General features: G+C 35.8%; 1 protein-coding gene across 4 annotated transcripts in view; it reads left to right on the top strand.

Annotated features, from left to right (window-relative positions):
- The window catches only part of LOC121873273 (E3 ubiquitin-protein ligase ZNRF1-like), a 126,365-nt gene extending 107,282 nt beyond the window's left edge, over positions 1-19,083 (top strand). For all 4 annotated transcript variants that reach the window (XM_042376711.1, XM_042376713.1, XM_042376714.1 and 1 more), the window contains 3 exons: positions 16,284-16,379; positions 16,953-17,080; positions 17,767-19,083. In XM_042376711.1, coding sequence (XP_042232645.1) covers positions 16,284-16,379; positions 16,953-17,080; positions 17,767-17,802 — 260 coding nt within the window. In that variant the 3' untranslated portion in view covers positions 17,803-19,083. The remainder of the gene's footprint in view (positions 1-16,283; positions 16,380-16,952; positions 17,081-17,766) is intronic.
- Positions 19,084-27,967: the final 8,884 nt, after the last annotated feature.

The raw sequence follows: 27,967 nt of genomic DNA, 5'->3' as shown, positions 1-27,967 counted from the left end.
GTTTGTGAGGTTTTGTAAGGAGTGGCTTCTTACTGATTATTGAGAGGAAAATGAAAATCGATAGTCAGCTTTCTTTTCTCATTCTTTTTGTGTGTCTAGTCAGTCTTAATGAAATATTGAACTCAGAAGTTTACTTGTTTTAATTCTCTTTACTTTTTCTCTCTCCCAGAAACTCTAGGGTTGCAGATGGGAAGTTTATTGCTGTACCAATGAGTGAAAGGTGTCAACTGTGAGTGCTGATGTCTAAAGATTGGGGAATTGGTAGCTTTTTTCAGTATGGGTCTCTTTATTGAATATTTTTTGTTGTACATAACTTTAACATCAGTAAAGCTCAGATGTGGTCCACCCACAATTTTTTTAAAGTCCTCAAGACTTTTTGATCATAATGTAGAAACCTTCCAGTAATACATGAAAGTATATGCAAGGCACTAGGAATAATACAATTTTGGAGTCAAGGACCCTTGGGTAAAATTTTCAGGGCTTACTGAATCCTTGAGAATCCCTGGAGTTCAGTTTAAAAAGTCAGGGATCATGACCTTTTTCTTTTTGAATAATTTAATAGTGAGACATAATACTGGATGATAAATGAATTCTTACAGTAGAAACTAGATTTTACAATCAGACAGCATGTAGTCAAGTAGTCATCTTGCTCTGAGGTGATGAACTGGATAGAGATATTCCAGAACAATCAGGTCAAGTGATGACACTGATCTTAGGTGGGATGAACCTGACCTCATTCTACCTGTCCAAGCATCATGTTCCATATTGACCTCAAGTGACTTTCCATACCATGTGTTTGCAATAAGGAAGTAGTGATGATGGTTTTGATGTGAAATTTATCAATATGGCTGCAACTATAACACTTGTGATGCTTCCATATCAGAATGACATTAAATGTATGGTTATAAGGAGCCATGTGTGACTTTACTTCCTTTTTTCCATGGTCTTTACACCCACTTTGATAGGTACTGCACAGGACTGCTAACTTACGGTATCTCTCAGCAAAATTTGCAGCATTATGTTGAACACTAGGAGTGTTACTATGGTTCATAAGGAGGTATTCCCTGTAATATTGACGAATGCACCAAATTCATGTTTTGAGAAACCTTGTGAAAAGTTTTAAAAACATAAATACTGTACAGTAGTCATAAAATTGGTTTTGTGGTGAATGAGTACATAGTAAAGGTACAGGTTACCTCAATATATGATAGGGTGTTTCTGAAAACCACACAGTAAACCAGATAATTGAACACTGTATTAAATTTTGTTTAACCATTGATTACAATTATAAATTGGGAGGTAAAAAAATCTCCAACACATAATAGAATAACACAACTTAAATATTTTCATGTACTGTACTGTATAAAAATTTGAAATGCCAGACAGTATACATGGCAGCAATTTAATTTGTTTAATAGTTACCACAGTTGAACGAGGTAGTCATGAAATTTATCGATGGCTGTCGTCTTTTTGCCAGCCTCAGTACTCCCTTTCACCTCCACATCTAAGGTGATGGTGTTGTAGGGTCTCTTACCACTAGGGGTTTTGATGGTCATTCTCTTAACATTTCTAAATAGGATAAATAGCTTAGAAATTGCTGGAGAGTTCTGTCAAAAAATGGAGGAAGGTTCAAATATATTTTCTGGTTTGTAAAAAGACTGTCTGGATTATATCTAATGTTCTCTTTTCTTCAGATATATTGGGTAATTTTTTCACCCCAAGAAAACAATATAAAATTTGAATAATATTACAGAGTACAGTACTGTATATAAAAAATACCTGGAATAGAAATAAAGGATTAAATTACTGCTGTGGTATGTAGGTAATATCATAGAAATAAAGAAAAATAAAGTTATAATAAATTGAGGTTCTGTTACTTGTACTGGAGTTAAAGGGTTTGCTGGTGTGACTTGGTACAGTGTGTGTCATTGTTTACTCCAGAAACATACAGTAATACTGTACATGTAATTTAATTCCTATACTTATGGGTCTAATATTCTTTACATTTTTTTCTTTTGGTTAATATATACGTAGTGTAGACTGTTTTCTCAGGAGTGTATCTGTAGTTTATTTTTATTTTAGGAGTGAGGGAGCATGTTGAAGAAACATTTGACTGTGTTGGTGGGTGTGTTGCTCCAAAATCAAACTTGCTAACTTACAGTCATACAGTTATGAAGTGCCTTTACAAAGATAAGCTGTGCTTAAAATTTTTAAAATTCAACTAAGGAACAGTCACTTAGTTGTAATTCAGAATTGTTTTATAAATAATTACTGAAAAAATTTAATTTAGTAAATTTTAATCGGTGTAGCTTGGTTGTGGTAACCTGATACAGTATTGTGGTGTAACTGAATTATTGTATTGTTCAGAAAAATGTCAACCTATAACTAAGTAATCTGAACCAGATGCAATTATTGTGGTGGCAGAGCTGGCGATATATGGGCGGAATTTACAGCCCTGCAAACATCACGAACACCAGATCACCAATTTGGTGGGCCAGAGGTGCTCACAACCATATACAACCCGAATTAACCACACCAACACCACGACCTTCGACCCACAATGTGGCGAACACGGCAAGTGGGTGGGATCCCACATCAGGAGGAAAGGTGGAGGGTACAACGGTGATGGCGTCATGTTGGCGGGGGATGGGCGTCCTGCTGGGGACATGTGTACCTTCTCGCCCTACTGACCCACACCCCGCCCACACCCCTACACCCCGTGTAGCCCACCCTTCACCCACTCCTCCGTCCACTGGAGCCTCTGGTCGTACCCTTAGCGGTTCACCTAGTCGCAGCCGGCACCACCATCACCAGCAGCATCAGCAAGAGCAGCATCAGTCTTCGGAGGGTGCTGGTACTACCTGCTGGTGCGACCTGCAACAGCCACGCCCCCCTCCCCTCGCCGCCGCCACCACCCAAGGACCCACATGACTGGTGTCAGCAGCCATACTGCTAGTGGGCGTGGCGAAGGGCGGGCTGGGCGGGCAGCAGACGTGGAGGGTACACCACCCCTACTCTTGCTCTCACAGGCCCTCCACCTGCCTCCCCCTCCACCACACCTCTCATCTACACTTACGGTACACCTCACAATTACACCAGTTTATTCTGCAGATGAACACGGCAAACACCTCTCACCTACACCCTGCATCTTGGTAACTTAAAAAAATCTGATCCAAAATACTATTTTGTTTTAAACCCTTACAAATGAATATTTTTTTCATGTGTAAAATCCATCCTTTCGGTGGTGGGGAAGACATATCATTCAAGCCATACATCTTGCCCATGTACATAATATCCCCTAAATGTATTTACAGTAACTGAACTACTGTATTGTAAATACCATGGCTTATGACCAAGTAATGCTCTTGCTCTTTCACCTGCACATAATCATGATTTTGCTTAGATAGAGTTAAAGTGAGGGATGAGAGTAACATAGAGATATTGGCTGGAAGGATTAAATGACAATCTTTTTCAAGTCAAATTACTACCTGTACCATGAAGTTCATCTTTAAGTGTTGATGAAGATATAAATGTTCTTATTTTAATACAGTTTATGACTTAACACCCTTCATCGGTGACTTACATTTTATAATTGTTACATCCTGAGACATTAGTGGCTGATACTAATTCATTTGTGTCTCCTTTGTTGTGGTGTGCCTGTATGTTGTCTGTTACACTTTATCAACAGGATATATCTCAACAACTAGTGATTAGAGAATAGCAATTTAGTGATACCATCTTAAGACTTGATTAGATTATTCCAGAGGTGTACAGTCGTGAAGTAACTATAGTGTACAGTCTAGGTACCTGTACATATTTCTCAGGACCAACTTTCTAAAAAATACAGTACAATACATTAATTTGGAAATACTTTTACTCTAACTTCTGTGTATTTTAAGAGAAATTGCAAACACAGTACAGTCCTGGTACGGATTACTAACTAGTAATGATATGTGTTTGACTAACTGCCAAATAATTTGCAGTTTTTCAATTTCATGATATACTATAAATACAGGTATGAGTACAGTATGTACAATAGCTACCTGTAATTTAATACACTGTCCTTATTGATCATGTTTAGGTACAGATTAGTCAACATACAATATTCATTATATTTGCTGATATTCAGCATCCCCGATGGTCTTGTTATTGTACCCCCACAGCTATATACAATACTTGCCAAACCAGATTACTGGAGGCAGGCCAGTAAGAATGATCAATGCCAGATTGACCAGTGATTCATCTGCTTAGTTAACTAAAGTTGAAGAAAATAGAAACAAGATAATTAATTCTTGTGTCCAGGATGCTGATAGCTCTTTGTTTTCTTTTACTACTCATTTTATGACTGGGTCCATAATAGATGTTGTGGATACTCCCCCTTCTCTTTTTGGGTAGCCAGGAAATCAGCTGGAAGTGGAGGATTAAAACCTGAAATCATACATGGCCGACCCAGCTGACATGTCATGGCTCTCTGTTTATTGTCTTAAATGGTGACTCTTGCTTCTAAAGATCCCTCTTAGGGATTTCGTTGTGAAGAGAAGGAACAGTACGTATAACCAATTTATGAACTAATTCCAGCCACTGATGTCTAAGCATGTACTGTACTGTACCTGGCTGTTTATGGCCTTATGTGAAAATAAGTGAGTCATTTTTTGCAGGATCAGTCTTGATACTGTACAGTATAGGATTTCATGATCATTCCTTCATATATATACTGTACAGTATAGTGAATCAAGCATTTATTGTTATTACTGTACAGTATATCAGTTATTAGTTGATGTCAACACTGAAGAAGTATGGTACAGTACTGTAGTTTTATTCCTTCTTGCATTGTTCACTTCAGAGTCATTTTAATTGTACAAGCATCCCTCGAGTTACAATAGGGTCCGTTCCTGAAGAAAAATCAATCAAAATTTGTGAATCTTAGGTAATTTTTCCATTGATTTCCATTATACAATTGAAGGATAACGCACATTCCTACAAAAAGATCTGCCTCAAAAACTTGCTTATAATGACATCAAAGACATATTTAGGCACATTGTTAATGGGAAGCAATAATTATGTCATAAACTAATAATAATATGGGCACATAATGAAAATCAAAAGGAAAGGGTGAAGGAGAGGCAGATGGAGTGACACCAACAATGTTCCTGTACATACATTATGATACAGTACCTACAGTACCTTTTGCTCCTGTTGGATAGGATTTACGGTATGGTTTTAGCTGAAAATTGGATGCTACAGTACAGTACAGGTACAAGTATTCATTTAATAGTTTATATGGTACTGTATATTTATTTTGCATATTTTGTCATCATACATCAGATAGCACTTTGCAAGAGTGCAACCATCGGTGCCCACACAGCCGAGATCCTTGGGTCAATGTCTGGTTACTCATTCCTGTACAGTACCAGTCCTATGAGTCAAGAGGACTACTATACTGTATAACACTTTCAACATATTATTTTTAGCTTCCAGATGTTATTTATAGTTCACTTGTTTTCATATATTATGCAGTAGATTATTTTGTGTTTAGTGGAGTACTGTACTGGATATTTACTCAGGAAATAAAAGAAATCCAGTGTACTGTACAGTGTCAATAAACTTTGCAATTTTTTCAAAACTATGAAATTTTGCTTCATAAATCTTAATTTCTTCCTTTATTTTCGTAATCTAAAAGAGCGAATTATTGTAAATTGAGGGATGTCTGTCATCATATTATTGAGCATTTTATATGGGGAACTGGGAGAAAGTTTCAATTCTTCGTACTTCTTGAGCCAAATATTTTTATGGTGCATGTTAGAATTAATGTATTCATTGGCTGTATTGTATTGTATATGATAGTTCATGAGTTATATAAGCTTAAAGAGCTCTTGAAAATTATTTTGTACATTTAAGGTGATGAGAATATTTTCTGCTGAACCTCAGTACCATACAGTTGCAGTACTGTACTTGTATTTATACACCATACTGTAATACTTTGTGGCACAAGGGTGTCATTCATCAGGAAGTGTTAAAAGACTTGATTACACTTTTCTAAAATGGGAAAATAACACAACATGTCTCAGTTTTCCAATCTAATACTGTCCTCAGTATCAATATACCTGTACAGTAAAACCCCAGGTTACAATGGTCCGACTTGCTACGATTCAGAGATACAGTAGTACCGTAAAATCTTCGAAAAATTAAGACCCGATTCAAGTTAAACTGATGTTACATATTTACAACAGCTTAAGCGTTGTCTGTTTTTGGATTTTCCTTTTTTATTATTGTTTTTTATTTTTTATTTTATTTTTTTTTTTTAGAAGAAGCTCATTTTCATTATCATATACAGTATCTCTATATCACCATTTTCCATCAAAATTGCATTTCTTCTTCCCATGTCATCGTGTTTTTACATTTGTGGCTACCAGACACTTAGGTATCAATCTCACTACAGTACTGTACTCTCTGTTGGGCATTCCGATAATCCTCCTTCCACCATGGTGTTTGTGGGGGTAACTGAGCAGCTGTGAAAATTGAGTGAAATTTAGGAGGGTAAATTATCACTGATAGTGAGAGATGGCATCATTATATGGCTCATAGGCACTCCATGATACTGTACTTTACTGTATTTGAAACCATATTTCCGGCTTGTTTTTATTAAAAACATTCTATACAGTATTGTATAAATTACTAACTTTCTTCTAAACAAATCCACTGAATATTAAGTTACATATAATAAATCTTTATACTACTACATATTGATAACGGAGGTTTTGCTTATCTTACACCTAACACAAGGTACACTTAAAGATAATTTATCCCTGCAAACACTATTAATGTATTTCATGCATTAATATTTTTAGTAGAAACCTACCTGACACTATTACAATATTTAATAGTGAGCCAGGTTATTGCTCCCTGGGTGGGGTGGATTGTGTGGTGTTTGATGCACACCAGGTTTACAATGACAGCCATGTGGCCTTGATGATAAGCGGATTGTTACTTATTTACTATCTTTTATTTATTTATGTTACTTTTGGGGGAAATTTTAATATATTTTGTCACCAGGAATGCATCTTCAATTTACACTGTTAAGTGAATGGACATTAAAGATCCAAGATATGAAAATTCAACTTACCTGTATAATGGTTTATTGGTGGTTACATTCCTTTGGAAAGTCAGGGCTTCTGTGTACTGTCTACTGCTCTGGGGTTGAGACCATTGATTTTGAGTCGGAATACTTAGCAGCCTGGTTTCACACAAAATGCCAAAAGTAATTAAAATCTTATTCATTACAGTATTCTTAGTTAAGTGTGTTCTTTTGACATGAATCACACATATAGTGTATTAGAGGTCACTGGAAAAAACTACAACTGCTGGATTCCTGCAAAGATTACTTACCGTTACAGTATTGTACTTGGCATTACTTACCACAAAAGCTTGAGGAGGTCCTGGTCCTGTACTGGCCTTTAAGAAAATGAGACTTTTGGAATACTGCACTGGTCATTTACAGCAAATTTCCAAGCATAGGACTTTTAGATGTTTTTCGGTCAGCCCATTCATGTAATTTAATAGCAACGACCTGAACTTTATACTGTATGTAGTCCACATCATAAGTAAACCCAATATAAACATTACTCAAGGCCAGGGTAAACTTGATGGTTCTGTGGATTAACATATGTAGACTATTTGTCTCTGTAGCTATTGAAATAAGATTCATGTTTTAAGCTTCAACTTGCTGAACTTGTTTTCTTAGTCAAGAGATATGAGACTTATGTACTGACTGCTGATTTGAAGAAGGAATGAACTTTTTTGACTATACGGGGTCCCCAACTTACGAACGTCGCTGATATGAACGAGGTTAAACTCTAAATTTACAGTATTTTATTTACCTGATTCCTTTTTTTGCTTTCATTTACTGTTTTTGTCATTCTATTTCTTTTTTTCTCTTAAATTAAATGATTTTAGAGATATATAAGGACTCTGGCTATGATATACGTAGTGGAATTTTAAACATTGTTCTGTATCTATGGTATGCACATAGCATATGCTTCGACTTACGTTCATTTTCAACTAAAGACCGTCCTCAGGAACGAAACCCATTCGTAACCCGGGGACCCCCTGTAGTTGTTTTCAAGGTTTTGTATTATCTCTGCTTCATTGATGTTTCTTGCCATTATAATACAGTAGTCCCTTGGTTAACGAGCGCCTCGGTTAACGAGATTTCGGTTAACGATTTACCTTCCATAAGATTCTTAACTCTCGTTAACGAGCAATCCCTCGATTAACGAGTTTTTTACGAGCCGACTTCAACATGTTTTCGCTTGCATATGGCGGTCCACCAGCTGTAGTATTAGTCCGCCATAATACAGTATAGTCAACTCTCACTTACGCGGTTAATTCAACCCACAGGTACTGAAAGTGAGAAACGATAAAGTGAACAACATAACATATGGGATTAATTGAAATAGAGACCGGGCCGCACCCAAACTCCACTTTTTGACTACACACAACTGTAGTAAAATATTATCTTAACTTTATGATGGTATGCACACACAATTAATAATTAAGAGAAATATCAATAATATTAGTTTTTAACACTTACATTAGTAGAAAAGATGGCTGGGCACACGGGATGGGGGTTTGTTCCAGGCAGAGGGCAGATTATTGGCCCTCACCTGTATCACTTGTATCAATTGTATCACTATCCACCACAGAGGCTTGCAGGGCCTCTTTGTCAAACCCCCAAAGTCCATAAGTCCATATCCTCACTATAATTATCACTATCACTGACTTGGGCCGGCTATGGTGTGTGGCGGTGAAGAACTCGTAATGTTTTGATGACTGGGCGATCGTGGGCACCCTTCGCCGCACTCACTTACACAACATGGCGGATGGCGGAGAGATGGCGGGAGGTTTGGATCCAAAATTGGCGCTGCTCGCCAGCCGCTTCCTCGCAGAAAGGGTACACGCACCGCTGAATGTGAGCATTCCTGTTTCGCAGGGTACCGCAGAACGTGGAAACACGGAATGTGGGACCGGAAAGCGAGGGTTGACTGTAATCGGTTTTAGGGCTTAAATTCCTTACTATTTTAGTAAATATCAAGAAGTTTATACTATTCAATAATTTTAAAAGTTTAATATTAACTTTTTTAGTCATTTTAACAATCATTGAACATAATTGAAGGTAAGAACTAGTTTCTGGCGTGCCATCCAGCCTGTTAACACACCAGACAGGCGTTAGTCTCTCTGTTTTCAGTGGAGGAAACATCTTGCTTGATACTCTATTCAACTAAACGCTTTTTGTGTATTTCCAAGCAAATTATTGGTCATTTTGAAATATATTTTACATATTGACAATATATAATGCAGTGCAGTGTTGATTTAAAGAAAATAATCTTGAAATACACCAAGAGAACTAAAATTTTATGGTGAATGGTGCCATGGGGTGACTTCTCTTCCACCCCAATGCCTTCTCTTCTTCCCTTTCCCTCCACCCCCATTCTAATTCCCATCATCATCATCATCATCCAGGAGCCTTCTACATACACACCTCAAAGAAAGTGTACTTTTCTACCTTTTTTGTTGAATTTAGGCAATTTTTGGTGAGCTGGAACCACTACCCAAAAACCCATTGTAACAATGGTTTCGGTTAACGAGTTTTTCGGTTAACGAGCAACCTGCTGGAACGAATTGTGCTCGTTAACCGAGGGACCACTGTAGAGAAAATATTGTTCATAAATTCAAGGGAGCTTTCATGTACAACCAGTTACAGTAGGTTGGGAGGCTTGTTCAGAACATCAAAGTGTCATAAGTCAAATGTTCGTTAACTGGGGTGTGTCTATATTGAAGGTAAAAATTAATGGAATGTATTAGGAAGGCCCCCCCCCCCAACATAGATAGAAGATAATCCAAAGGATGTTGGATTGTTGGATCTTGGTGAAATTTTTTTTTAAATATTGCGACAGACAGACCTGTGTAAGGAAGCTCTGTAGTGGGATTGTAATCTTGAGAACCACAGGAGTATGTACACTCACTGAAATATTATTGTGTACCTTTACGGGGTTATACAACATGACACACCGGACCAAGAAATCTGATAACACTCATCACGGCTTCTGTCGCAGTGATCGTTGTGATGGTTTCATAGCCAAGAGTGCAGAATATTTTTTTATTGAGTGTACAGTAGTGTTGCCTATCAATAAACATATGAAATCCTCTGACAAAGGCAGACTCAGCAATTGGGTTGTAATAGTGCAAGTCATTCATTCCATTCACTCAGGCACAAAATGGTGTTTCATGTTGAAGTCATTCATTCATATCAACAGTTTAATGAGTAATGATACTTACCAATCATCCAGAACTCTGAAGCTTATATTATGATATGAACAAATGTGTATCAGTGATGTGACAAGACCCCTTTACTGAGATTTCTTACCAAGCACAGCACCGGGTTATGTTTATACAGTACTGTAGCCACAAGCTTGCATTAACCTTTATCCCTTATAATGCTGCATGCTTTCTCTACATGTCTGCCTTCATTTATCACCACCACTATTTATCACATATTCCCCGACACAGTTATTATATTTATAGTTTTAAAAATCATAAAGTCATGTGATGATTATTTGTGGTATCTACAAAGCATTCATCTCTTGTTGCTGAAGAATGTTATCCTTATAATGATGTTATGAAAGTCAATTAAGTATTAAGTATTGTTATTTGTAAGTGAGTAATTTTTTTTTAATGTAAAGCGAGGTTCAGTATGCAAATTTGTGCTGTAAAAAGTTGTGTTCACTATTAACTGTAATAAAACCCAGGTGATGGGAACTATATGTTGGCCATTTGTTCATTAGTATGTGATGGCCTTTTTCGTATGTGTAATATTGTGTTTGTACTGATTTATTAACTTTATTATCTTCACCCAGTTTTAAGTTAATAACACCATATTATTGACCTCCCTGTATTTACTTTATTTATCCTGCTGCTGTCAAAAATAATAAAGTAAAAGAAAATTTCATGTTTTCATAAGTTGCTATACATACTGTATATATACAGTGGCAATGATACTGTAATAGACAAAAAAAGTTTGGGTTCGAATGCTTTTTGATGAGTATCACGATGTTTATTGGATGGGATGTGTCAATAACATCCGGTAGTAAGTTACAGTAAAACCTTCATAACTCCATAATATACATGTATGTAATTTGTCATAATTCAGCTACTTTCAGACATTCCTAACCTCAAAATTTACATGAGCAGAAATCCCATAAAATTTTGAACAGCTACGACAGTATTTAGATATATGTTCATGTATAAGATAATGATGGGTTTCACAACTTAGACCGTATATACTGCCCCTGACTATTTTCTACAATTACCCTATGTCATGACATATAAACAATGGTCACTTAATAAAACAAAACATTAATTAGAAAGTAATGTGCCCCAACACTGTACCTGTACTGTACTGGCATACTGTAGTATACTGTATTCTGATCCTGAAGCTGAAAAAAGTTATGCCAGCTTTTATACATTAACTTTTTTTCACTGTGAAAAAAATTTTTGATTTTCAATAAGAGAGATGAAAGCACACTTCAAACTTTACATAATGATGCCCATATAGGTGACATCTTGCAGCTGCAGCCAGACATGGAAATTGTATCTGCCTCATTTGACAGCTGGACATTAATGTTGGGTGTTTGAGCTTCTTCGCTTCTCCAAATAATTTACGTTTACAATACTTAAAGACTTCAAATAGATTCATTACTTTAAAGAGCTATGACACTGATGTTATTATTCAAGTACCGATAATCAGGTGTGTACAATAGTCTGTGATCTACATAGTATAAAGCTGAGGAAGTAAACATTTATTAGTTGTAATTATTTGGTTGTAAATCATCCACAGTCCCTATAATTTGCATAGTTATGTGCCACCATTGGAAGTTAAACAAGTAAAAGGAGACATACTTATCATTAAGTGTATGTAATGTTCTCTCACTTATCTCCTGCATGTTTCATAACTGAAGTATTTTGCTTGTCTTGTACATTTAGTGCACAGCTGCAATGGATATTCTGTAAGGAGTACACATACTAATACTGTACAGTATTCCCTCAAAGCACATTTTGTTAGAAATGTAAATTTTTTGTTATTATAAATTTGAATTACTGTACTGTACTGTTCTTCATGCCAGTCCACCAGATATTTAGATATAAATGTTTGGGTTAGTTAGCCAAGTTATTACATACTTTGTGGAAGGTGGCTGTGTTAGGCTTGGTGTGTACCAAACTTAAAATGGGACCTTGTGACAGCATGTACCAACTCACATGTTAGTGGTCTTGCATTCATGATGGGCTGATGATTGTTATTAAGAATTTCATCCCTATAGGCAGATTCACATTGCACAGACTTGTATTTGACGAGGAACAACTGTATTAAGAGTCAGGAAGTGATGTAGAACACGATTCCACACATTGACCCACATAATGAATGTCTGGTACAAAAAGGGCCCTTGCAATATACAGTACTGTAACTGAATTTGCATACTGTACTGAACTTGTAATTGATATTGTTACAAAAAACTTTTATTATATTACATAAAGTGCTAATTGTCATAATTAAGGAGTGCAAAGAAGGTAAACCATTATCTTTCCAAAACTACCTTATTGGCTGAAATAAATCATTGTTCTTAAATACTGAACTTGTACAATATACCAAAACAGATGAAAATATAACAACAATAGATCATGACAGTTGATCAGAATTCATAACTTGCTTTATTCCTGTTAGGGTACAGCTCCTATGAATGTGAATTGTGGAGGCTTTATTTTTTTTTTTAAATTTGAACCAATTTTTTATTTTTTTCCACTTGTCTTATGTCCAGTTTTTCTGTACACTATCTACTGCTTGTTTCATTGTTTTGGCACTTCTTTATTATTTCTGGTGTGAGACTCAAGGAATGTGGGGATTACACTGTGATTGTATCTTAATCTTGAAATAAGTTCTTACTTAACTCGTGCAGTAATTTTGATGTGTTAGGCTGTGTAGTACAGAAACATTTGTACTGGTAATCTATAGGTATTTGATTTATATTTCTGAATGTTCAATAAATTTCAACCTCATGTCAGCTAAAATCCTAGCTTTTGTTTTTCCACAATTGCTGGAGGGAACCACTTGTATTCAAACCCTGTTTTCACAATTCTAGATTCATTCATTTGTACAGATTTTATACTTTACAGTATTTGCAAGAATATAATATATTAACGTATATTAATGAAAGAAGTTATATCTCAGAATTTGTATTAATTTTAGATTAAATAAGAAATTAATTGGATTGATTTGTATACTTTTTAAACTACTGTACTGTACTGTATGTGTTTTCAGTAACTGTAATACTGTACAGTACAGTTAGGTATGCTATAACGAATTTAATTGGTTCCAGAACCTCGTTAGATTATAGCATTAAGTTAGATATAGGATTAATCGTTCCAGGCTAAAATACAACCACTTAACACTGAAAAAATTCTGTGGGAAAATGTAAAAATCACGGTACTTTATCTTACCTTAGTGTTTGTTCAGCATGCAGGACAGGGAGGCAGAGGGGGAGGGAGGAGAATTATGGAGAAGAGAGATTGGAAGGAGAGAGTCATCCTTCCTGGTCCTCTTTATTGAGCTATCTCTAGGCACACTTTGTCTAGTTCTTTTATTACATTTGTAAAGATGGAATCAGGGGTGGCTGCTTCAACCTTGATTTCTGGACCTTCAAAGTAGTTCATAACATTGTCATTAAACACACTGATGGCCTTTTGCACAGAACCAACATCAGGATGATAATCCTCCAACAGTTTGGATGGCAACCAGCAAAGAATGCATCCTTGAGATCTTTGGCTGGATATCTGGCTTTTCCTCCTTGTCCTCCTCTCTCCCTGACTCCTCAGAAGTTAAGCTCCTTCAGTGTTATATATTTTCCTCTTTGTGAAGCTCAAGCAGCTCCTCAGTGGACAGTTCATACTGTGCTCTTCCACCAACTCCTCAACATCATCATCATCCACTTCCAGGCCCATGGGGTGCCCAGAGCCACAATTTCTGAACAACAGCCTCTTCTTCTAGCTTTCTTTGAAGCCTTCAAAAGTCTCTTTGAAGGACACATTCAGAGCCACAATGGCCTCCAAGCTTGGCACCTGAGGCACCTCTGGTAACCTCTTTCCAGGCTAGGGGTAATTAAAAAAAACAGTGTCTTCTATATTAGTGACTCTTCAAAATTCCTTCAAGCTAACATCACTGGAAGAGGTGGGCATAAAACATTTCTAAAGCAGTGCCTTTGTGTACAGCTTCTTAAAAGTTAGAAAATACCTGTTGATCCATGGGCTGGATGAGAGGTGTATGCGTGTTGGGTAACAAGGAGTGCACAGTGATGGTTGAACTCTCTGGCAATTCAACCATCAAATTAGGAGGGTGAGTTGGTGCATTGTCCATCACCAACAAAGCTTTCAGTGGAAGATTATTCTCCTAGGTATTCCCCGAACACTGGGTCCAAACACCTCAATCACACCCCACTCAGAGAATAAATTCCTGAGTGCCCAAGCCTTTGGGTTTGACCGCCCACATAACACCAAGAGGTCTTCTAATTTTTTTTAGAAAGCCCTGGGGTTTTCTGCATAGTACACAAGGAGTGGCTTTATTTGCAGTCACCAAACGTGCTAAGAAAGGAGGGTAAGCCTGTCTTTCGTTGGCTTGTAATAGGATTTCCTCCTTAGCAGCCTATGTACAAGCGAGGCATTTTTCAAAAGTTCAGTTTCATCACAGTTGAATACCTGCTTTACAAGAAACAAAGCCTCCCTCTTTAATAATATTCAAAAAATGTCATGGTGTTCCTTAGCTGCTTCACCATCACTAGCAACATCACCATATCCTCCACCACTTTCTAACATTTTTATTTCTCCTTCTGAAACAGTAAACCACTCCTTAGTTGCCCTAAGCACTGGCACATCACTGTCACTTGCACTGGATCTTGGCTAGGTCCTCAAGTAATTGTCTGGCCTTCTCACAAATTATAGCTTCACTAATGCTATCACCTGCCATTCTTTCTCCTTTATCCACACTAAAGGCAGAATTTTCCAACTCCTCAATCACATTACCTTGCTGCTAAGTCTAGAGATTCCCTTAGCCCTTGCACTGTTTTCCAACTCTCTTTATTCTTTAAAATCATTTATATAATCCGATTTAGTCATCCCTCTTTCATCACTAAGTTTCATAATACTTGTTCATCCTCCGCGTTTCTTTATGATTTCTTTTCTTAGTTTCAGAGTTATGAGCTTTCTCACTGTTTGGACGATTCATTGTCTGGTGTACACTTATATAACAAAATATTTATACAAATAACTCTATTTCCACATCAAAGACAGAAATTTCAACAATAACAGTGTTGCACTGGCTACACAATGAGACAAAGATGGTAGCCTGGCGGCGCTCTTGTTGTGGAGTCAGCGGTACAACAATATTCATTGGGCCAGGCGAAATAGTTCCGTATTCATCCGCTGTTGTAGGAGTTATGTTATATAGCATTCTCAATTTTATAGGTAAAACCGTTTGTTATAGGAATATTCGTAGTAGGATCCGTTCGTTATAGCATACCCCACTGTACATAATTATGATAGTAGTGTATAATATATCCAATTTTTGGCATTAAAATTCCCTCTTTAATTCCTTCCTAAGTACAGTATACAGTACTTTAAATATACCCATACATACAACTACAGCTTATGAATTATATACAGAATACCAAACATACATGTACTACATATGTAAGATACCAGAAGTACTGGTAGATTGATTTTGATATGAATATCCTCACTCATCTACTTCCATGAAGCAGATAAAATTGACCAGTTTACATCATACCCTTTTGCATTAGAAGTTTGTTTTGAACTGGCTGAAATGGTTGTCTTAGATATACTGTACAGTATCATTATGCAGAATTTTTAATGAGCACATGTGTATATAATATGTACAGATGCTAATGAAACTGTGATTATGTCTTGCTTGGTCCACTATCAAAATTCATTGTAAATTTAACTTTTGTTTTATATTCTTCCATTTCTGCTGTACATTAAACTTTTGTACTCAATCATAAATCATAACCTTACTGTCTTAAAAACATGTTACTGTTTGATACTTTATAAAATATTCTTTGTGTGATTTTAAATCATTAATGCATGAGGTGTAGTCCATAGTGTTTGCTTCTTCATCAATTGTAATACTATCGACTTGTTACTAATACTGTCATTTTGCATTGCAGGTTTTAAGTGCCCCATCTGCTCCAAACTTGTGTTGCCTGATGACCTGGAATGTCATCTGGTTATCTGCCTCACCAAACCACGCATCAGCTACAATGGTGAGTCTCAGCAAGAATATCCCAACCTGTGGTGTAATGGTCAGCACCTGGACAGAGAAGGATGATGTTAGTGATAATACAGTACTTATGGCTGAGAGGGGCGTGGGGGCGTGTGTTGTCTCATACCTACTTGTGGCTTATAGGGGTGTCAACTGTGTCATATGGCACCCACTTGTGGCTTATCAGGGTAAGGTGTGCATCAACTCGCACCCACTTGTGGCTCGGGGGTGGATGTTTCATATGGCACCCATAATCCAATAATGTATTCCCCATGCATTTTGTATATTTTTGGCCATTGTATTTTTCACTGGAATATTTTATGGTTTACTTTACATATCAAGTGGAAATACAGTAAATATTTAAATTTAAGTGAATGAAAGAGTAACATTTTAGGACCCAGATCATAAAACCTTACTTCCCATTAGGCACCAGTGATTTACAGTTTGCAAAATTTATAATCCATTGTTATGTCAGGGTGTAACCCCACTGATTAAACAAATGCACTGTTCATTGTATTGATTATGTCTTTATTGTACATTATATGAAAATGTGTAAAATGATATCTTATTGCAGAGGATGTGTTAACAGAGGACAAGGGGGAGTGTGTTATCTGCCTGGAGGACCTCTGTCAGGGAGACACTATTGCACGACTACCTTGTCTTTGCATATACCACAAAACATGTATCGATGAGTGGTTCCAGGTGAGTTGTCTTACTTCTCTACAGAGTTACTTGAAAGGGCTGCGTATTGGTATAAAGTACAGTACAGTTTTGTCCCCATTATTTGTCATTTCACTTAAGTGTCACTCATCAATTTGGGGAATATAGCATTTTACCATTATTTGTCATTTACTTCCTGCATACTCATCGCTCACACTACTCGCATGGCAGATAACCATAATAATTCAAGACATAAAAATGCAGTACAGGTAAAATGAAGATAAAAACACCAGATAAATTTAAATACAGTACTGTAAATGCAAATTAAATATTTTAATGTTTTAATTTCCTTTGATATGAATACAAGGACTATTAATGTGTGTACTGTACCGTACATAGCTCACTGTGGCTGTACAATAACCTATGTGTCTAAAACTAACAGGGCACTCCAGTCATCAATATGTACATAAGTGCATAGCTAATAGAGTGTACCTGGTAGGGATGAATGGAAAAATGCAAGTTAAAACCAAAGAAACAGAAAAATAGAAAATAGGAAAACATGATGAAGTGGGTAGTAGCAGAGATGAAAGAAAGTGGTAAAATAATCTTTGTCAACATAGGCATCCCATTTCTTTTACTTGGCATGATATATTGACTATAGTAAATGTTATAGAATAATATTTTTCATATTTTGTTTACATTAATTCATGTTTTCTATATTTTTTCAGGTGAATCGATCATGCCCGGAGCATCCTTATGATTGAGGCTATGCACATTTGTAAAAAAAAAAAAAAAAGAAAATGCCTATGTGCCATTACTGTTCATTGTGCCAGTTGGGATGCGTCATGTATGTGTGGACGCTTACCCACAATCTTGGGAGGGGAGGACCTGTCTCTTATTCACACTGTCTGTTGTTGCAAGTAGAGGAAGGTACGAAGGAGTGTGTGCATCTTGACCTCTGTTTTGATGGTGGAACTGGTGATATTTTACAGTGCTTACTTCACTTGTGATTGAAGCTAGAAGCATATTTAAAATTTGATGATGTCTGATGCATTTTTTGAAGCATAAGAGTGTGGCATATCAAACATTTCTTTGTTTGATGAAGAAGGAACTTTGAAGTGTGTATAGCACTCTTAGCTTATTAAGGCAAAGAAACAAGTGATTCAACCTTTAATTTCTGATATATTTGACTATCAATAAGGTGATGGTTTCTGATGACTGTGTTTTCTAAGTGTCTTGAGAAATGAGAAATGCCAGAATATTTCTAGATACCCAGTAAATACTGCCAAGTCATATGCCAGTATCTTGAAGAAAAACTAATAGAAGAAAATTTACAATGATACTTGATTGTTCTGTATGGTGAATTTTGAAAAGGAACTGTAGTTAATCTCTATAATAAAATGTTCATGCATAGGTCCCAGATGAAAAGGAGATGCCCGAGTCCAGATCTTTGTAATGCTTGTAATACAGTATTGGCTAAATCACTTCTGATAATATTTATTTCTTTTTTCCTAATTCTGGCAAGCTGGTCTTTGTAAGTTACTTTTAGTAATTATAGATAATATGAAGTACAACACATTGGCTTGTCAATGGACTCCAGGATGTGGTGATATATTTTCATTCTTTCATTGCTAACCACAAGTTTTATTTTCATTCTTGTATGAATCTTATATCAAAGCATCAGAAATAAACTGCAGCTTTATCTTTACACTGGTTTTATAGAGTTTGCAGTGCTCAGGTAGTAGACTAGTGTTACTGCCATGAGAAAGGAAAAGAAAAAGAGCCTCAATAAATTTTTTTGTTGGTAAAGAAATGCTCATGGCCACAGGAAATGTGATAAAAAGACCAAAATTATCTCCACTTATAAAAATATTGTCTAGAGTGATTTACCATTCACCTAAACAAACTCAACTCCAGGGAAACTCAAGTATTCATTACAAAAATATCTAATGAAAATTCTGTTATGGGAATAATTTATTGACTATTGTGACAATGTGTTGATGTCAACTATTTCCTAATAAAATTACTGACATATGTAACAACCTCTGAAAAAGTTGCAGAATGGGTGATTTCTATATTTTTGAATAGTCCTTTTGGATATTTTTTGTGATCTCTAAACAAATCTTTTCTATAACTGTTGACATCATCACCCGAGTCAATGTCTAAGATTCGAGGACATACATTGCTCTTTGGGAAAATTCCTTCATAGGCCAATTTGCTCATGATATTGCACTGTAGACCACAAAACATAGTTCCTTTCTGTGTATAAGCCAATGCTGGTCATGTTCATTCTCACTGAAAAATGGTGATTGTCACATGATTAATTTTTTAAGGAATTAATTGCCTGAAATGCTCACATGCAGTGAACAATATATATATATATATATATATTATATATATATATATTATATATATATATATATATATATATATATATATATATATATATATATATATATATATATATATATATATATATATATATATATATATATATATATATATATATATATATATATATATATATATATATATATATATATATATACATATATACATATATACATATATACACAGTATATATATATACATAGTATATATATATATTAATCAGGACCTATTGTACATTTGATTTTAATAGCTTTCATCATTCAGGGATATTATGATACATACAGTGGATACTGCACTTTTTTTCATTCTTGGTGTGTTACTGTACTTGACAAAGTGGATCCCTTAATGACTAGCCTGTTGGGTTGTTTTGTTTTAAGCAGTGGAGGTTGTACTTTCTTGCAAGGTGTTAAATTAGATCAGTTATTTGTGTGGTTCGTGGTATTTTGTTTTTCACATTATATATATATATATATATATATATATATATATATATATATATATATATATATATATATATATATATATATATATATATATATATATATATATATATATATATATATATATATATATATATATATATATATATATATATATGAGAGATGGATGGCTCTTAACATATTTTATTTTGGGTTATAAAACAAGTGTACTGTACGTATTCCATTTTCGGAATAGCAACTTCATGCATATGTTGAAATTCAAGCCTTGCTCAGATGAGATTAGATTAGTTTTGGTATTTAATGAATTATTTGTAAACTGATGATGATGACCAACAGTTAGAATGTGGCCACATGAGAAGTTGGTGTACTGTCTACAGCACTAGGGAAGCTGTACCAATATTAAACGTGGTCTGCACGGTCCAGAATGCATTATCAATCTAATCCTGGATCATGTATTGTACAGTGATTTGTAAGTTGAGGAAGGAAGTGCTAATGTTGCCCTCATGTTTACCAAATGGATTTGTTGGGCTTAGTAATTTGACCGAGGTGCATTATATGGCATTATGACATAAACATTGGTAGTGATGTTATACTGTACAGTATAATGCTGTTATTAACAATTTCTCACTACCTTATGGGCAAAGCTTGTTTAAAATAGATTAGATATTTTGTAATCAAAACTAGAAATAAAAGGTATGTTGGTGTGTGTGTGTGTGTGTGCGTGCCTGTGTTTGTGTGTATAATATATATATATATATATATATATATATATATATATATATATATATATATATATATATATATATATATATATATATATATATATATATATATATATATATATATATATATATATATATATATATATATATATATATATATATATATATATATATTTATATTATACACACAAACACACACACACATGAATGAAAAATTTGGTTTTAATAAAAAAAAAAGTGTATTGTTTGGGACGGGTAGATGGTAGTACAGATTTTGTATGATGGTTCAACAAGCATTAGCATGGATTCCTGCATTCTTCATTAGAATGATGGCCCTTAACACTTTTCTGCTATCATAATCCTATGTCGTAATGATATTGTAACTAAAACTCTAGTGATTCCATGCCTGAAGGTTGTAAATAACGGTTGTCTCTCTCCCTCTCCTCTGCGTCTTCCCCTCCCAGACACCCCCTACACAGGAGTCCTTTGCTCTGCCTGGTATATTCTATATTCTCAACTTCTGCTGCCTTCTTCATAGCCCTAGATAAATGATATTTCTTTGAACACACTCATCACAGAAGTTGCTATTCAGTTTAATTTTGTTTAAAGACATTAAGCCATGGATGATATGTGAACTAGTAGATATGTATTGGTTGGCACTGTGATGGCTGATCCCGATCATTTTCAGGACACATCGTTTCTAGTTCATCAGAATGATAGTGGTGTATTGATCAAAGCTCTCCCTCCCCTTGCCCTTACTGTAGTTTTCTTTCTCTGCTTTTAACTAACATGCAGCATCAGTGATGGGTTGCACTGTTTAACAGATCCCTATGGGGTGATGAATGTTATTTCTGCAGTGGAGTCACATCCTTGTTGAGTGTGTCAGCAGAACTACCATACCACATCTCTCTCTTACCATGTGGTTTTCATACTTTGCATGGATCCACTTTCACATGTGTATCATTGTATAGGTCCAGAGTATTTTATTACCCTACTCAGATGTATATTACACTAAAGGTGCAATGATTTGATATATGTTGTAGTTTTGTATATATATTCTATAAGTGATATTAATCAAAGAAAATTGGCTTTCATCTTGACATCTGATATTAGAAATATGGAAATTCATTAGAAATGAATTTTTGGAAATAGAAAAACGTGATTTATTCTTTTAGTTGAAGGAAAATTTTGTACACTGCTATGTTGCCCAAAATTATGTACAATAATAAAGGCTGATGAATGTGTAATGTTGTATGACACCTTAAATCTAATGAATTGTCGGTTATTCATAAGAAATTTTTCTTACAAATGTATAATAACTATTTTTGTAGAAGTAACTCATAGCATTTTGTTTTGTCTGGATATATGAAAGTTATTTTTTGCTCGCCACCACAAGTTTATACTACAGTATATCCCTCATGTTGTAGTTGGCATTACCGTCTTTGTTGTTATTTATGTTGGCATTAATAAATGTTAACCTTTTTCATTTAAGGTCATATTTCAGTAATAAAACAGCACCATCACCAAATTTGATGGGTATGATTATCTAATGCTACTTTATCACCTCTAAAAACTAGATCACTGACCTATTTTGGGGGAAAATATAGGTTGTATTTTATGCAAGATGTAGCGATTAAATTGACACAGAAATCTCCTCCTGTCCTAAGGATTACAGTACAGTACTTGGTTCGTGCCCTAGACACGCCAAGTCCACCAAGCTGAAAATGGATACCTAGCCTAGAATGGGGATGTGAGGGAGTTTAAGTGCAGTGCCAGCCACACTCCTTACCTAAAAAATAAATAAGTAAATAAAATATCAAATACAAAATTTTTTGTATCTACACTGCTTCATATAGGCTGACAAGCGTATTGGACTCACTTTCAAGTTTATGTTCAACTCTGGTTCAGCACTGAGGCAGCTTACTACAGTCACCAGACTTAATATGCATAATCATCTAATAAAACTTCATCTCTCTCTGAAGTAAGTCCCTAGGCCTATATTTAAGGGAAATTTTTGTCATGTTAGATATCAACTCCAAAGGATAACTATTTTTCTAAACAACACACATAGATTTAAAGTCTGATACTGTATTAATTACATGTTTACTCACCAAAAGTGTTATAACATGTGCAATCACTTTTCAGAATTTGATGGTAAGCTTTTAAGTTTTGCATCACACCATGCATCCTGAGATAGTGTGACATCAATGTAGGCATGAGTAGAGAATATGCAGTTAAGAAATAAGGCCTTTAAATACTTATTGTTTCATGATTTTCTAACCACTCCAACTCAGCAACTCTCTCAATAGTGCTGCAAGACATACACATTGGAAGACTGTTGACCTCTGTCACTGGAACTGGGGGATTGCTCTTTCAAGTGTACCTCCCTCCTTGTTAAAAATTTTGCTTAAAGGAAAATTGGAAGTAAAGATTGTCTTCTAGAGGCCATTTCTAACTCTGCAATGAAACTCATTCAACCGATATTCCCTATCTTTGGATTTCACAATGATTTCCTTTGTCTCGACTTGTTACCCAAAGTGATAAGACATGTTCACTCCAGCTCTTGTCTTTACAGACATCTCTCAACTATAAAATAGACATCAAAGTAGTCTGCACCAGCAGACAACATTTAAAAGATGTAATGGAACACGAGTGATTTTGCACAACATAAAAGTAAACCTTGTACAAGTATACTAAGGGTAATTGGTTAACAAAATAATAATTAATTTAAATTGTTTTTATATTCAATACACATGGGGGCATTTTGTACAGGTGTTGCTGATTAGGTTCTGCTTGTACACTTAAAGATATTTTTTACAGTAAAGTTGATTTTGCTTGAGTATTCTTTATTATTGTAGTTAAAACCTAGCAGTGATCAGTGTAAATATTGATGCTTGTGGATTACATGCATATATAAGTGTGTCCTGAGGTGCACACATATGGGAAATGATGATCATATGTTTACATAACACCAAATGATAATATCCATCCCCAACCATATTATTTTATAGTACCCCATAATTATTCCTTCTAATTGGAACATGAATTTTAACTTCTGTTTATTGTTTAGTAAGTGAATAAATAATTACATTATACAGTAACCCTCTCTAGTTCCTGTACACTGTATCCTTTGATAGCCCCTCTACACAAGTAAATGATTACATGTACTGGTGCCACTAGTATTGTACCTGTAAAGAACTGTTGGAACTCAAAATAACATTATTAAAATGAATACTGATTTACATTCCATATTATTACACAACCAAATTAAGATTCATTAAACATTAATTATGACATTTATGAAATCCATTATACTCTTCACTAGGGCCATCATAATTAATGCGGCTTCAAAGACTCTAGCTTATACTGTATACTTCACCATGCAGACACAATTTTTTTTTTTTAATAATTTCACCACTCATCAGCTGTTTGGGCTATTGGTCTGGCTTTTATGTATTATTTTCTTATGAATTGTATTGTCTACTATTAGTACAAGAGGAAAATGGATTGCTCGGAGGAAATCTGTGAGATTTGGTAGTGTCACACTGCATACAGTAACACCCTTCTCACTTGTGTCCACCGGCTGGGTCAGGATTAAAATCTATGACAAATTAAAGATGTCAGTTTTGACGTATTACTGCTGTACCAAAACCACACATCACATTACTCATTTTGTTTCTAACCCCAAACACATAAAGCTTAGCTATTTTGTTGTGGTTCATTGTAAGCCAATGTTTGGGGCATAATCAGAATCCTTCTTAGATATTGGATTGATCCCAACACTTACAATTTATGAACATCATTCCTCGTTGATTGGCCACTACACCATGATCTACGGCTTCACAGTGCATGGCCCAGCAGACTCAGTATTCCAATTTGAGTTGCACTGAAACTCACTGGTCTCGGTGGCTTGTCAATTAAAATATTTTTCACATGCCATCTTATTGTATGTTTGCACTCCTACTAACACTTTCCTCTTAGCAAAATGTTTTACAGTAATCTTGTATTATTTAATGGCACAAAATCATGTGGATGAGAGTTCTTATTTGAGAGTGGGTTTGTCAGTACCTTTCATGGATAGGATTTTATTTATTTAATTTTTTGGACAACAAAAGATTCCTACTATTTTAGACTAGCTCGGGTGGGTTAGTTTGGTTTATTCTATGTACAGTACAGTACAGCGTAGTAGTAGTTTCTAGGGTCCGGGTTATCCAGCCACCTAACGAAAATTCTCTATTGAAAAAACTTGTCTTACCTTAAGACCGCAGTAAGTCTTGACACCTGAGGTGCTGGAATGCAGGCACCAATTTGTTGTCGCTCTTTAGGACGTTCTCAATAAACTGACAGTCTCCAGCTAGCATATCTCGGGGGACCAGACGGAATGACAGTACTGTACTCCAAGTTGGGGAGCACCTCACCTTTGAAGACAGTTATGAGTGACTGACCCTCTAGGTATGTAAACGATCTTCATATAAGTTTTATTTGCTTTTTTACTGAACTTGATTTACCTTATTTTCACATTGATCGAAGAACACAATCTGAATGAGGTGGGCAAAAAATAAAAAGTTTAAGAGTAGTGTTTGAGGTACAATATATGGCTTCGGTGAAGAAAAGTAGCTTATATAAAGCTTGTGTGGTTTCCAAACTACCAACATGTCTCTCCATGCTTCTTAGGTATTCATCTCTAGATTATTTCTGACCCACTTGTCACGTGGTGGTTGGAGGGATGGTTTATTAGAAAGAATCCACCTCTACATTTGTAACACATTTGTATTTTGGTAATATTGATTGTTGATATGAATAGGATACTTCAATCTGTAATGGATTTCAGAAGGGGATTCCATTTTCTGTATGTAAACTCAGGAAGAGAAGAACAAAAGGCTCCTATTCATACACAAATCCCAAGGTTAAAAATGAGGTCTAAGCCTTTATTTATGAACATTGGTGGAGGCTGAGGAGTGAAGAGTAGACTTGATTCTCGATATCTAGTTTTAATCTAATAAGGGAAAAGTAAAGAGGGAAGAGAGTCAGTTGACTTGATCCCCCCAAAAGGTAAGACATTGCATTTGGTGTCCCCACTCACACTTCTGATCAGAATTATCAGATAAGTCTTAAAGATATTTCAAAGAAACTTCCTAAACTCAGTATATTTCACTCAACATGTACCCATCCACCATCCATTCTCCTCTTTCAATTTCTACAACTACACTAAGCATAAATTTCCACAGCATCGTGCCTGTGCATGCTCTCTGGTCAATTTATATTAGAGGTTCATAATTAGAACCTTGGGAATTTTATCTTTATAATCAATAATTTAGACAAGTCTAAGACACTTTTCTTCTATGACGTTTCATTTGCAAATTACCTCTCTTATCCGGGAATCCCCGGCATACTGTAGATCATATGTGAGGGAAACCCGGAAGCATCATAGAAGAAAAGTATTTTAGAATTGTCTAAAATATTGACTGCAAAGATCAAGTTCCCGACATTCTATCCTTTAATATAAATTTACCTGCTCTCTTACACCAAGGAATTTCAACCCAAGACTTAGATGTTATTATTAGGACCGAGACTTGGCTGACTCTAAATGCATACTCTAATGGAGTCTTAATTCTTACCTGCCTTGCAGTACAGTAGTGTACTGCATAGAGATGCTGATGCAGGTAAAGGTGGGGGTGTTCTCATCGCCAACAAGCCAGGACTTGCAGCTAGACATGATAGACCTTCAGACTGTGAATCATGTGGACCTAGTGAACTACTCATCTCAAGCGATCTTGGGTAGAGCAGGCTCGATCATATAAGACATCACATGACAACTTACACAACTAATTTTTTCTCATCACTTCTCTCAATTGTCCCTCAGGAGGGGTCATACCGGAAGTCTAAAACACCTGTATGAATAAGCATAGTATACCAAAAGACACCATTCAGTGACACTCAATTCTCTGGTTCAATAGACAATTACAGGACATCACAAAAAAATATTAGTTATACAAACGAGCACAGACTTAGGACACAATTGCAAATTTATAAAGAACAGATTTAGAAACCAAAATAATCCCAATCGAAGGACATAGACTTCCAGTTGTGCATCGCTCCTGAGGTCCATTCAAACCTTAAAGATTTCTATTGTAGTGGATTTCTCCCCTACAAACGCTGTTTGTCGCTGAGTAGCCGACCCCACCAATTCCCCAGTGTATGCCTCGTGGTCTAGGTCAACCAGCGCCGCCATACATCACGGAGTGGGGGTCAACTACTAAGCCACGCCTACCCCCTGCTATTAAAGACCTGACCTCGTGGTGACCTGCCTCTTTCTACCTACACCAACCAGCAAGCAACACCACCTCCTCCTCCTCCGCCTGCCTGGTGGTCCTCGCTCCCGCCGGCGAGCATGGCGACCCTCAAGCTGGTCCTCCTCTGAGCATCCTCACCAACCAGCTCTCTGTACATCACGCTTGTAACCGTGCTGCCCTTCCAGCACCAAGCTGCATTGTACATCCAATACAACATGTATATAGAGAGCACATTGTGAGTTTCCTTTCTCCAACCCATCCTGAGTGTGAACCAAATATCCTGAACCCCACACTATAATTTCGTAAAATTAAAAATAAGGACACGTGGATATATAATTGTATCAGATATGAGACTTGAAGATGGTAAGATATGAAGACTCAGACCAGGAAAAAGCGGACGAGTTGACTTAAATACTTGCTCAATGTTTACACTAGGGTGTAAATTAAAGTAACCTGCTTTTGAGAGAAATCAATTCAGCATAGCTCAGGGGTATATAAAGTCCCCTCAAAAGTATATTGGAACTACAGTTTCTGAGCTCTAGATGCATAAAAGCAATGGCCCTGGCTAGTATGCATTTCAGTGCGTAACAGACGTGACTGATCGCCCAAGTGGCTAACGAGCCGATCAGTGGTGAAGAGGATAAAAGTAAAGTAAAGAATTGCATGTACAAATCAAGTATCAAAACTCCTTGAAATCCTCTTCTATAAAGTATGGATGAACAAAAGATCCCTAATGACAAGAAATTAGCATGTGTGAATCCTATATTCCGCCTTCTAATCAATATTACTGATAAACAATGAAGAAGAACTTTCAAAGAAAAATTAAAATTTTAGGATCAACATAAATTCTCATTTGTATTAGAAGACATACCGACCAAACGGATAGTGAGCTGAGTGGCGAATATAATGAATCAAAACGTTTTTAGTTTTCATCTCGAAGAAAAATTAAGATATAAAATTTCATCTAAAAACCTTAAATATCTTCCGAATTACAGCAAATACCATTAATAAAGAATTTCAGAACATTTTTACAGGTGTGGGTGATGAAGAACTAGTGTAGATCAGGACAGTAACCGCTCGACT

This window comes from Homarus americanus, unplaced genomic scaffold (assembly GCF_018991925.1).
Source record: "Homarus americanus isolate GMGI-L3 unplaced genomic scaffold, GMGI_Hamer_2.0 scaffold32929, whole genome shotgun sequence".
NCBI classification, from domain to species: Eukaryota; Metazoa; Arthropoda; class Malacostraca; order Decapoda; family Nephropidae; genus Homarus; species Homarus americanus.
The sequence above is the reverse complement of the archived record's forward strand: the minus strand, read 5'-3'. Positions and strand labels throughout refer to the sequence as shown.